The sequence below is a fragment of the Camponotus floridanus genome, unplaced genomic scaffold (genome assembly GCF_003227725.1).
Source record: "Camponotus floridanus strain SB8 unplaced genomic scaffold, Cflo_v7.5 scaffold16, whole genome shotgun sequence".
Classification (NCBI taxonomy): Eukaryota; Metazoa; Arthropoda; class Insecta; order Hymenoptera; family Formicidae; genus Camponotus; species Camponotus floridanus.
Window position 1 is genome coordinate 3,479,019 of NW_020229281.1, and position 13,733 is coordinate 3,492,751.

Sequence of the window (13,733 nt, forward strand, 5' to 3'; positions counted from 1 at the left end):
TATAAAAGAAATATAAATATTAAAAGAAATATATATTTTGCATTAGATGCTATTTCTCATTAATATCTACAAAAAATATTTTTCTATTATTAGACTTAAAATAAGAAAGAAAAAATATAGATCATCGTGACGAATAAACGTAAAGAGTAATGTAATTTCTACATTGATAATATTAATGTCTCTTGTACACGGGTAAATACCGATTCGATTGTGCTGAACTTTGGACGAGGAGAAACTTGATTGAGAAACGTTCTTTCCCAAGATTGTAGTTAACGGGCAAAGAGGTTACCTCGTAAAAATACGAAAGGAGATACTGTACTTCAGTATTGTCAATCTTGGAAGTGGTTCACATAGTTTGCACAACTGACAATCATCGCGAATATTATCGCTATTGTATTAAGAGAGCTCTTTGGCTCCGAAATGAGTTTTTATTATCCTATAATTTGTCTTGACACGGTATCATTATTCCGTGCTTTTTTCTGTTCTCTATATTCTGAAAAAATTTGAGAATACAATTTACGATGGTTATATAAACAAGATTTTGATAAAGATAAAAAGATAATAATATTCATTATATTTACATTTCTCACATGCCGTTTCTTTATAATCTTTGCGTTCATATTATATAATTATATAATTTTAGAAAATGTATATCATTATTATTTTTTATTGTGTAGATTTGGTAATTCTTTTGTGTGTGTAAAGTGAGGCAAAGTAGATTAATTTTTTAATAATATACAAACTTTTTCTTTACCTTTAATAAAGAAAATAATATCGATGTGATTTATTGTACGACACATATATAAATTTCGTGAGAGATTGATCTATGAAACATATTGCTACAATTTTTCAACAAATCATAGCAGTAAAACGTGACATGCTCTCTTATTCCTTTTGATAGATAGAAAGAATATTATATCTCACAATAAGATAAGCATCACGCAATGAAATCACATCCGCAGCAATTCAGGTAGAAAAACGATGATTAAAGATCAGATTTGATTAACTAAGGTAATCTTGTATATACATAAATGCATATCGAGTCAAATAAAGTATGAAATCTAATTAAGCTAAGTCAACTCTCTGAGAATAGCGTGACTATATAGCACCGCAAAATGCATGCAATGCTCAATTACATATGCTGCAGTGTCGGAATGTTATATCTAAGCATGGGAACAGAGCTACATTATGAGTAATAATTAAATAACAGGTTTAAGTAATTGAATAAGAAGAATAAATATATTATATCTTTAAATAATTGTAAGTTTAATTTCTAGCGCGCGACAATACAAAAAGTAACTTTCAAATTTTAATGATAATTTAATATAGTTTAACTTTCAGTTATTACAAATTACAAGAAAATCGACATGAAATTAAGAGATAAGGAAATTGAAAAAAATCATTTTCATTAGAACGAAATGATTTATTTAATTTAAAGATATATGAGTAACTAAACTCTCTGTGTAAATATTATTGACAAAATCTTGAAATAATCTTTAGAATGTATTTTCATACTACTTTATTATTTATTCTCGATAATAAATTTATTGAAGCATATATAATCATGATTTATTGAATATACCGTTGTAATAAAATAGAAGCATGCTTTCTGCGAGTGCCTGGACTATAACTATAATAGTCGTGACGTATCAAAATCGCCTGTGGAAATTACAGTATAAGGGATATCGGTGAAATAAATGCGGGCAAAGTGCAGTATAGGAAGTAAGCAGGGGAGGGAGGAGTTAATGCATTTAAAATGGAACGTAAGCTCGGTGGGAGCTTTTGGCGCAAAAGCAACCATGAAGCTGGCGAGAGAAAAGATGGTGCTCCGAGGAAGCCGGCTGTGACTAAACCTGGTTTAAATTCCCGTCTCGTAACTGACGTGTATTTTTTCTTCTTCGACGTCTAAATAAACGTCTCATCGGATCATTTATAATCATGATGTTGCTTCGTAAACTTGTAAAATTATAGTGTCTCTCGTGAATAATTAGCTATATCTGTATATTTGCATTTTTAATTAGAATCTTTGAATAAATTTTGTAAAGTATGATTAACATGTATGCAAAAAAAAATGCATTCTCCGATTTAACATCAAATATTATCCACGCATATTGTGCAAATATATTTATTGCATCCTTGCAATTAATTTATGTAAAATAATGTAAAATAATTATCATAATTATTATTACAACATAATTATTATAAGAAGCGATCGCTTTAATGAAAGTCTATGATTTTATTTCAACTTTTTTGTAAATATGAGGATTATAGATAAATCCTAAAGAAAAAGTGAAAATTATTTATATATATCGCCTTTATACATGTCGTCCTTTCATACAATTTCTTTATATAAAAAAGAATAATTTTCTTTTTTACTTAAAAGTCCTTTATATAATTATAACAAGTAGTTTAAAGATTAATCGGGGAATGCACTTTATAAAGCTATTTAGGCTTTGTTAGAATTAAATGCGTCGTTGCCCTTTAAAACGACTTTCTGATTAGAATGCTGTTGCAAAGGCGCGCGTAGTTAACGAGGTCGACGGGTGATAAGGTGAAAATTGCGTCATAAACCAGGGAGAAATTCCCTACGTTAGCTCCATTGTCGCGGAATTATGAAAAATAATCATTCTCCCGACATTGTGCATCTTTGAAGTTTCGCTCGCTTACGTGTTGACTTTTATCATTTTCCAGATTTATATATTTCTATTGTGTTCGAGAGAGAGAGAGAGAGAGAGTGTGTGTACATTTTATAAAGTAAAATGTATGAGAAAGCATGGTCGGAATTATTTTCTTTTTTGTTTAAGTTTAAGGATCTTCGTAATCTGCGCAATAAAACGCAAGCTGTTCCATTAGTTTTCCCTGTGACTCTAATTTCGTAAGCGAGCGCGTATCGGAAAACGTTGCGAGGTCGTCAGTTTCCTTGTTCGTCCTTGACCTGTAGTCGCACTGGAGTCATCTAGTAGATTATAAAACACTGAAGTAATACAGATAAATGAGATATAATATGATGATGAATGATGAATTTTAATTTTACATAAAGAGATTGAAATTCAAGAGATTACAATGATGGTGAATAATGAATTTTAATTATTTACATGATAAGCAAAATTTAGTGAGAAAATCACGTATATTGCGAGCAACATTATTATTAAGAGAAGCGATATTTAATATATAATCCGAGAAAATTTATATTTAATATCACTAGTTTTGTTGTTTATTTATTTAAATTAAGATTTATTTAAATTAGATAAGGCTTATGTAAATTATTAAAATATCCAAGAAATAAATGTTGCCTTAAAATTCTATTCTACTAAAAACAGAGTAAGATATATTTGCATAATTATCATGCAATTGCTGGAAGCGTATTTATGATGCGATGTGTCCGCAAGTAGTAAGTTCCGCGATCTAGTCAGACTGTCTGACAACGAATGAAACATCTCCTACATTTGCAATGTATTGATCTGAATTAATCTAAGTACATATTTATCTCTTTCACTCTCTCTCTCTCTCTCAAGTTTAGAGAGAGAGAGATAGAGAGAGATAGAGAGAAATAAATTTATATTTGCATCTAAAGCTAAACATAATCAGTAATATCAATGGTATCGTCATATATCAAGAATATCAATAGTAACCAGATATATTTTGTTTTTATCTGAAAGAGAAAAAAGAAAAAATCTACGAGACAGAACAATTATTTGAAACGCGATATTTTATTTTCGTAAACATGTTGAAACAAATGATTAAGATAATCTGCGCGAGACGCACACTAATGTACCGAGATTCTCAAGGTGAGTCTTCACTTAAGCGCGAGAAAATGAGACGCGAATCTGTCGTAATTAAGAACCAACGCGTGCGTAGGAAGATGGAGGAAACGATTAAGGGATATATAGGTCCAGGAGCACGGAGGCTGTGGGTGTCGCGTCGGCCGACTGGAAGTTTAACGAACTCGAACAAAGAGAAAGAGCCTTCAAGTAACGGGGGACGAGGATTGACGAATGGGGTGCTGGCGCTAGCTCTGCCTCCGCCAGGCTAGAGCGGAGGGTGCGTACATTTTCCCTCTCTCTCTCTCTCTCTCTCTTTCTCTCTCTTCTTCTTTTCTCCCCTTCGCCCCCTTTCTCTCGTCCTCTCTCTCGCTCTCTCTGCCTCAGCCATCACGGAATAGCGGTGAGCCCCCGTGTATTACGAGTCAGCCACCCCCATAACACTACCCCTTGGTGCTGTATCGATCCATCGCAGTGCCGGCTTCGAGCTCTCCCTCCACAGCGCCGAAGTCTCCGGCGCTGTGCGACGCGACGCTTCGCGTGGCGGGATTGCTTGAACAAAGGAAACGGCGATGTGTCGTGGAACCTTGGCAGTGTTTCTTTGTTTTGGCAACGCTTACCGGGACCTGCGAGAAGTAGCATTGTGACATAGAGTGATTTGATGAACAATTCTCCCGTCATTTTTTACGTTTTTTCCCTTTTTTATTCCTGAAATTATATTAAATTGATTAAATTATTGCATGCTGAGTGCTTTTTCAGTGATTATTATATTAATTATTTTGGGCCAAAGAAAATCTGAGGGTATCATCATCGAGAAAGATAATATTTAACTGTTATACTATTTTGTTTCCAACAGAGTTAGCTTAAGTGTTAGTCTTTTTCTATTAAGATAATATTTGCTCAAATATAATTGATAAGCAAAAATGTGGGATCAAACAAGATTGCGCTTAAAGACTTTTAAAAATGTACCTTTTTTTTTTAAGAAGGAGAGAGAGATTGTTGAATTCAATTATATAAATAGTAGAAATCTCTAAACAACAAGAGATAGTAACAAGATTTTAATGAAATTGTATTATTACAAAAGTACAATATATATAAATTTTATGTTCTATATTACATATAATTGGAGCAGATAAAGGCTCATTTAGCAATACATAAATAGACATTTAATTTACACATAGTTCACAATGACGTTATCCAAGCTTCGACTTTAATATTTCCATCTCGAGTAGTCTAGATATATGCTAACGAATTTCGACGAACTTTTGGATTCAATTCAAAGTATACAGCTACGATTTCCATTCTGTTCAAATATTAAAGAGTCTCTCCATCGCGGTACGAATAAAGAGACCGCCGAGTAGACAGACGCGCACTTTGCTTAATCTGCTTTGTTTGGCGTCGTCAAGGAAGTTTTGCGGTTTGTTCTCGGATCCTGCAGAGAAAAGATAGCTAGCTTATTCTATATATATATATTTATTTATTTGAATCCGAAAAATCAATTGTATATTACGTAATATTAACCTTTTAAATCAAAATTACACTTTAAGACACAGAAAAAACGATGGAACTTCGAAAATGCATATAAAAGAACGTCTCTAAAAAATTAAATATTTTTTCGTTGTCTAGATATTTTTTGCTGCGCAAATTTTGCCAATGCATATATTAATGTTGAGGCTTTAAGCAGAACGAATGATCGCATTTGACTGCGGCCTTTTGGATAACATGTTAAATACAATGCGAGCGCGATACGAAATATAAGCGTAGATTATCTCGCGCTCGACCTGACGTTTTGTCGGAACAAGACAAATGGATCCTTTTAGAACATTGACTACCGGCAACGTACTTGCCAACCGCCACTCCGCTGGCGAAATTGTTTTGTAAGCTTAAAGCGCCGGCCAGAGGATGTTTTGTTCGGTTCAGCGACTCGAGCAATTCCCTTGTTCCGCGTCTCTCGCTGCAGAAACCCGTCGCTGCATGCGGTACTTCCGCTTGAATCCTGCGATCTAACATTCGTTAGAAAGGGCGCTCGTTAAGCATTAAGCAAAATTAACCCAGTTCTGACGTCACGTGAGTCGAAGCGTGAAGGGCAAGGGGTTGTAATGTATAAAAATGAGCCGTCGTAACGTGAAAAAGTCTCTTTAATATCAGAGAGTTTTTATGTAACGTCGATACAAATATTGAATTAAAAATAAAATTAAAAATAAAATAATTCTAATAATTTTCACACAAATACTCCTCTCCAAAATTTTTCACCCGATAATTTTTTCATTAATTTTATTTATAGAAGTTTATATATACTGCGATGTGCGGTAATTGCGTCGCATGTTTATATTTTATACAAGATTTATATTTTTATACTTTTTATCGATGTTTACACAAAGGCTCGCTTTATTCTTAAAAATGGTAGTGGAATTCCATTTTATTTGATTTTATTCATATTACTTTTTTTAATAATGTTTCGAGAGAAAGAGATGTACATATGTATATTAATCGTTATCGAGGATTTTCAAATAATCCGAATGAACGGCAATATCTTCTTGTCGTGTCAATAACATTGGTCAAATAGCGACATGATTCCGATATTTTTATATCAGTCTTTGGTTACACACGCGGCATTATATATCGAAAAGAGGAAAGAAGGAGAAAAGGGGCGATCAGTGGCGGACGAAAGCATTATTCACAAAGGGACGTGGCAGTAGTATATCCAGGAGATACCATTCGCCTTAGCAGATCCATTAAAGCACCCTCGTCGAGCTTAAATCACCTTTCCTTGCATAGAAGAGAACGGACACTTTTATCTCATCTCGCTTAATTAAATGTCTCGAATTTCTGACAAAATGTCCAGCGGCATGATTAGTCGAACGTCGGATTACGTGACGAATTCGCGTGTAATTTCGAGAGAAACAACGGGCAGAAATTTCAAACGAGAAATTCCTCGTTAGACGCTCGCCTCCTTTTTACGCCTCGAAGCGCCGCGCGCAAATAGCGTTACACGTCTCATTAAACGAACAGACCGCCTCTGCTCTAAACGCATTATCTATGTGGCACAATTAACTACGGATCAGCGATTAGAGATGGCAGTCTGGGGATGGCGATATTCTGGTGAAAGAACCTTTCGCCTTACTTAATTTTATCACGCCTTTAATGGAAATAATAATTGTTTCGCCGCGTACATCACTCAAAATACATTTCTCCCGATTATTTTTGGAATCAATTATAATTTGGACTTCTTATAAAGTCAGGGATATTTTCGTGAAAATCAATTTATATTTATATATATAAATTCATTCGTCTTCAGAAAGAGATCTTATGATTAAATTGCCATTTAAGAGAGCATTCGTTAAAATTTGCGACCACTGAAAGAAATTATATTATTTTAATATTTTCAATAAACTTATATAAATATAAATTAATGTAATGTAAATAAATTAATAAGTAATGCATATAAATTAATAATATAAATTATATATATGCAATTATTAGAATATTATAATTCAAGAATGAGATTATCGCGACTTTCCTTGCGTGATATTGATCACAATGCGTACCATTTGAAAGGTCTTTCTTACGCCATCGGCGGTGCACTCGTCCTTTTTACATATTTTCTCTTTCTCTAGGCAAGGGAGCACGCTTGTATTTTCTCTCGTTACGTAATACGCGCCTCGGAATACGATTCCACCTGATAATGAGCAGGCATCGGGCATACGATCGCCCGAAGCGTGAATCGCAAGGATGTAACGCGTATTTCTGCATAACGACGGTACGATACATAAAAGGGGGAAGGGAACCTCTCCTCGCTCGAGCGATGAGCGCGGCAAATCACTTGCTTCCTGCTGCGCTCGAACGAGAAAGTTCATTCCTTCGTCGTCTTTGTATTCCCCAATACTATGCATCGCGGCGTTTACAACGTCGGAAAAATAGCGAGTGTCGACTTCACTCGGCTCTGAAATTCAAGCTTTTTTTTTCTTTTTTCTTCTTTTAATGAATATTTTTTGCATGAATCGCGAAGTGGCGGTTTCAAAGATTTCTATTAGCGAATGAATAAAACGCAATCGTCAAGCCCGTGTATTGTACGATAAATTGCTCTGTCCTGAAAATCTATTTCCACGTTTATCAAAATGTTAAAAATAGAGCCTTGCGTTTTGCGATATTTCGCACGCGATTTTGTAGCGGATCGATTATATGGATTTGTCTTATCTCGCACGTAGAGTGACTAATGCATTACGTGTCCCAGAATTAATGCCTCTCTGTTTGATTTTTCTATTTGCCATGCAACTTTGAAATTGAAAGGAAATGAAAATTACAGTAATGGTGACATTATTAGTATAGAATCATATCGCGTGTTATGATAAATGAACTGTAAAGTGTGGCCCATATGATGGAACACGGCCTCTTGCGTGCCACATACTCTACATGCGTTTCCGCGGCGATAAGATTGATAAGATGTCAAATAGTGGGATTGCGGCCCGAGCTCGTTTACGCCCAAAGTATCAGCGCGTTCAGTGATAACTCTCGGTTAAACGTGTCGACACGCAAACTGTCTCGTGCCATTTAATAGTTATTCATTGTAGCGTGATATCGTGGCAGCGAACTTCGTTTAAGAAATAACAATGCCTGGTAAGCAATGACATTGAATAGCGTAAAATTGAGATTTAGAAATAAGCAGGTGAAAGTATAGCGATTGAGTCACGTAGGTTTATTTTATTTCGATTATAGAGTACCATTAAGAAAGTTAAAAAAAAAAGAGGAAAAACCATATCAATCTATCACATCACGATATATTACTTGCTGAAATTATATAAATATGCATTATATAATAATTATCTAAGTGTGATAATTTCTCGAATATTTGTTAATTTGCTGTTTTAAAAAAAATTATATATAATAATTTTTTGTAGCTTTCTCCCTCTACATCTCTTTGTTACTTTCTCATTATTAAAAGAAGTATATGAGGAAAGTGCAGTTTATCGATAAGTGATTTGATAAGCGCTCCGATAAATCATCGATTGAAATTTCGATATCTTGACCGTGCGATTTCGTGGAAGCAGACGGTTATTCGACGATATCTGTCGCAGGTTACAAATGGACGAGATGGCCGGCGCCCTACGCCGATTCTCGCATGTTGATCTCCATCGGCAGGGATATGGACGGCATGAATCTCGTCGTAGGGCGTGCCATGCATCAGGGTGATATGCTACCGGCGAAAGTAAAACCGGATCATGGCGTTGCCTATGTATCCTACGGAGGTGCCGAGTACACGAAACACGACTTCGAGGTATACGATCCGTCGCGAGATAAACCGCGAGATTCGATCAACTGTTCCTTAATTGATTAAATTAAACATCGAATTTTGCGAGAATTCCAGGGCCAGATGTCATCGGCACGCGAGTTTCTATCGTAATTACGCGAAACGAGCCGAATATGCATGTAATCATGTACGTTATTTCGACAGTCGCGGTAATTTTAATCGAATTTGCGATTGTGTAACGCACGGTTCCTTTCTATCTTTTCAGTGGGCAGTGTCGGTTTCATAACCTACCGTTCCCCTTTGCTTGTTAATAAGCGAATTAAAGAGCTCGTGCAAAATCTCACGTAACATCCGCCGCTATCTCTAGATCCTCGGCGAATTTCGTTTCGATGGAGATAAGATTATGAATGTATGACGTATGTTATTCGCGGATATTTGCTCAGCGATATCCCAGAAATGATCGAACATGCTTTTATTACTCCGATAAAATTCTTCTTTTCTCTCTCTCTCTCTTTCTTTGTCTGTTTTATGTTTTATCCTTTATATCTTCCGTCATTCGACGAAAATTCGTAGTGGATCTGGGACATGTTGCGTATGAACGAATCGATGCGGATAATTTTATTTCGTCGATTGACAACGGCTATTACGATAGCGGAACGAAACGTTGTCTTTCATCAAAATAGCAAGGATAACTTGGAGGATACAACATGGGATATCGCTCGGTATTGATCGGCGGGATATTCGACGCGGTGCCGAAGTATTATATATCCCTTCGATTCGACATTAGACGAACCCTCTGTTTGCCGTGACAGCGCACACTCGATCGCGCTCACCCGAGGAATCACTTTCTTCTGGTTCAGTTTACACGTACCCACATACATACGTACGAAAAACGGTCACGGATCGCCCGCGGGTTAATCTATTTGCCACGACTGGAATTGTCGAAAGAGGGAAGCGCGAAGTATGTCGGCTTCCGTTGGCCGAAGAATCCAGCGTGGTCTACAAGGAAATATAATACGAAATATACTCGCATCTTAGGTGCTGATGCCCGCCCATTTCAATTGGATTCGATCGGGTCACGGTCACGTACCGGAACACGCGGTGGAAGCTGGGAGGACCACCAGCGGAGAGATGCTGTACGTCGGCCGTACTTTTCACAACGGTATACCGTGCGTAGGAAAGGTATGATCTCCGTTCGAAGAACCGGAACGATTGCTCGATCTGCCGAGTCGACGTTATTAATTCGGAAGCGAAAATGTTATTTATTTACGCGAGTGAAAATCAAGCATCTTTCATCTGTTTGGCAGGTTCAGAGAAGTCACGGGGTCATGTACATCCCGTTTGATGGGAAGGAAATACCGTGCAGGGAATACGAAGTCTTGGTACAATGTTAAATTTTATTTACGATCGCGTTTACAAATACGACGAGGTACTTTCACTTAAAACTATTAGGATCATTATTAAAGAATGAATTATCTATTAATTGCGAAAATCCCTTTATATAAAGAGATTCCAAAGTTTTATATTGTATTAATAGAAGACAGATGCGGAACATTCTATTCAATTTAATTTCATTCTATTCAAACATTCTATTCAATTATATAGAGCGTTTTTCAGCAAGCGACACAGAAAACACAGTGTATCATTCCATCCTTGTTGGTTGTAAACAAGGATGAAATGATTCACTGTGTTACACTGTGTCCTCTGGATCGTTTGCTGAAAAACGACCATACAGTTATTTTTTTTTCTTTTATTTATACATATGTATGTGTAATACGCATGTAATAATATTTTATATCCTTTCGAGACAAGATAATAAACAATCGCGCGAGTGGCGTATCTTAAATCGTATCGTCGCGTCAATTTATGGAGGCTATCGTGAGTTAAAGTTAGATTAAAATTTTAGCAAAGTTGAGACGAGACTGAGAATTGCGTTCTTATCTACCCTCGTTTAACTTCTATTAGTATGCAGAGAGAAAAGTAATTTATCCATCGTTAAATTAATGCGGAAGAAAAGCACATAACAAAACGTTATGCGACTAATAGCGTTGCTCGTATTTCTTTTTTGTAATCTGGATCGTAATTATGATGCGTTATATATAGCCTAATCGCAATTTATCACGTTACTCGATTTTTTCGATTTTAATTGGAAAAATTAAAGTGGACAAATGATCCACTGCCATGTAAAAGTATGAATCAGAAAAATATCATGAATTTCTTCGAATTTTATAAGAGATCATTTGTTATTTTTCACGCATGTAATTACGTTCTGTTTTCAATGGAAAGATAAGCCGTCAACGTTCATTTAATCTATAGATAAGATATTAATGATAAAAACTTGACTGAACAAAAAGATAGAGAGTAAATTAAAAAAAAATTCTAATCCAAAGAAATAACAAAAAAAAATTATTTGTTACAACGCTATATTGAAATTATAGAATAAAATATAAGAAAATATAGAATAAAAAAATATAAAATAAAATATAGAAAATATAGAATAAAAAAATATAGAATAAAATGTAGAATAAAATATAAGAGGACAGCTCAAACTTAGTTTATTAAAAGTGTTAATGTAAAAGAAAATTGTATTAACGATGCAAAAATAATATGCAATTGTCGCCGATGAAAATTATTTGCATCTTAATATTAAAATAATAAAAAATAGCTATTTGCATATGAAATATTTTATTTATTATTCTATTATAATAAAATATAAATCTTTTTATTAGAATATTAAAACGGCGAGATGTTTTCATCGTACACCCCGTATAAATATTATAAAGCCGCTCAACTCAATTTTACCTTGTTACGTTAATTTAATCGCGTAAGTATACACAATGTGGCTCTTTGTTTTGTCATCATCGGGGATTCAATTTTCATGCTCCTCGGCTAAGGAACGATCTTTCGAAAAGTAAATCCCGTATGCAAATAAATATTGCCGATTACGAGGGGTGGATAAGCCTAGAAGAAATGAGCTGCTTTGCTGCGATGCAACCAGTGGTCGTTTTCCACCGGTACACCCGATAGGTAGTTGGCACGTGGCCGTTGCGGCATTATATTCCCATGGTTGGCACGTGGCCGTCCATCTCCACCTTCTGCGTCTTCATCCCCCTGTTCTCTCCCCTCTGCTCTCACCTCTATTGTTCCGGGTCTCGGAGCGGAATCGTCAAGGGGGGGTGCACTATTTAATATTTTGATCGAGGAAAAGCGCGTATGTACGTGAACAGAGGATAGGGGACATGTAGAGGGAGAGGAGGGAGAGGAGTGAGGCTTGCCCACGTGCGACCGATCGTCCCCTTTTGATTAATTTCGGCTTGGATCGACTGGCACGAACGAGGATGACGTTCGACAAAGGAGACCCGGGGGCGAGCACGAGCGCGCGAGGAGAGACAAAAAGAAAAAAAAATGGCAACAGCTGGCAACGAGACCAGAATCGGCGGACAATGCCGCCTAGGCCGAGGGACGAGAGAGCATCCCTCTCGTCGCCGCCCCTCTTCTCGAGGGGTTGATCGAGTCGATCGACACGCGCGTGATCATCCTTGCGTAGTATACGCGTTACGCGGTAATCGATGATGGAGGATGCACGGAAGGGGAGCGACGTTATTATATGGGCGAATATCGGTCGGAGAAAATTTCCAACGATAAAACGCATGATATGGAACGTTCATTTATTATTTTTTTCTCGAAATCCCGCGAACGTATTTCTCTCAATAATGATCACTGGACTCCACCTTCTTTCCCCGCAAAAAATCGAAATCGTTGAATCTCGCATATTTAACTATGAGTGTGATGGGGACTTTACGGAATGTCTATACGGATTTTATAAACATCAATAAAATGTGCTCCCCTGCACTTCACGAGATAAAAAGAGACCGCCAAGTTTATTTTTTTACGTTATCGAGTGATTTATGTGATATCGGGTGGGAGAGAGGAGATTCACTCATTCTCTTCTCTCTAAGCGTTTGTGCATGTAAAATGAAAGACTTGACTCTCCGATCACGTTTTCACGTTCATCTGCAATTTTCATCGAAGCTTCTTTCGCGGGTATCTTTTTTTCCTTTTCCTTTTTTGCTCATGTATCTGCGGCGTAGACAACATTGTTAGCGTCCGATATACCAACTCGATAAATCCGCGCTTATTGCGATTTATATCAAATTATTTCGTATCGATCGTTACATGATAACAAGAAAATATTCGTTATAAAAATGCAAAACTTGTCATATTGTTTTTTTTAAATATTTTTCTCGCATGTATTTGTGCGACATATAAATTTAAAACATTTTTAAAATTTACGATATTTTTTCTAACTTGAATTAAATTGGAGCAAACATGACTTATTAATCTATTATATGACAAAAATAAATCACACCATTATATATTTAATTTTCATAAATCGGTCGTCTCGAAAAATCAGATTTTTAATGGCTAATATAAAGTAAAGCTTTATTGCATACATTTGACATAACTCATTTACGTTGATCTTTATGCATCGAATGCATAGTTGCAAATGCAATTATTTTATTTAGATGAATCTGCTTTCTGGAAACAGTCGGATTCCCGATTGAATATACCCATATGGCGTCCGATATGGCAACTAGAACCAGAATCGGAGATTCAAGTCCGAGAGCGATGAGAGAGAGAGAGAGAACAGCTGTTCTCCCCGCTGCTTGAGAGAGCGTTGCAGCTGCTGTTTCGTACTTTTCAGATCCATCAAATGCACAAGC

At 36.1% G+C, this 13,733-nt stretch overlaps 1 protein-coding gene across 1 annotated transcript; it reads left to right on the plus strand.

Annotated features, from left to right (window-relative positions):
* Positions 1 to 8,246: 8,246 nt before the first annotated feature.
* Positions 8,247 to 10,906, plus strand: LOC105255934. The gene is made up of 4 exons (XM_011265483.3): positions 8,247 to 8,378; positions 8,837 to 9,036; positions 10,048 to 10,191; positions 10,317 to 10,906. Exons 1-4 carry the CDS (start codon positions 8,372 to 8,374, stop codon positions 10,401 to 10,403), a joined length of 438 nt encoding a protein of 145 aa, XP_011263785.1. The 5' UTR covers positions 8,247 to 8,371; the 3' UTR covers positions 10,404 to 10,906.
* Positions 10,907 to 13,733: the final 2,827 nt, after the last annotated feature.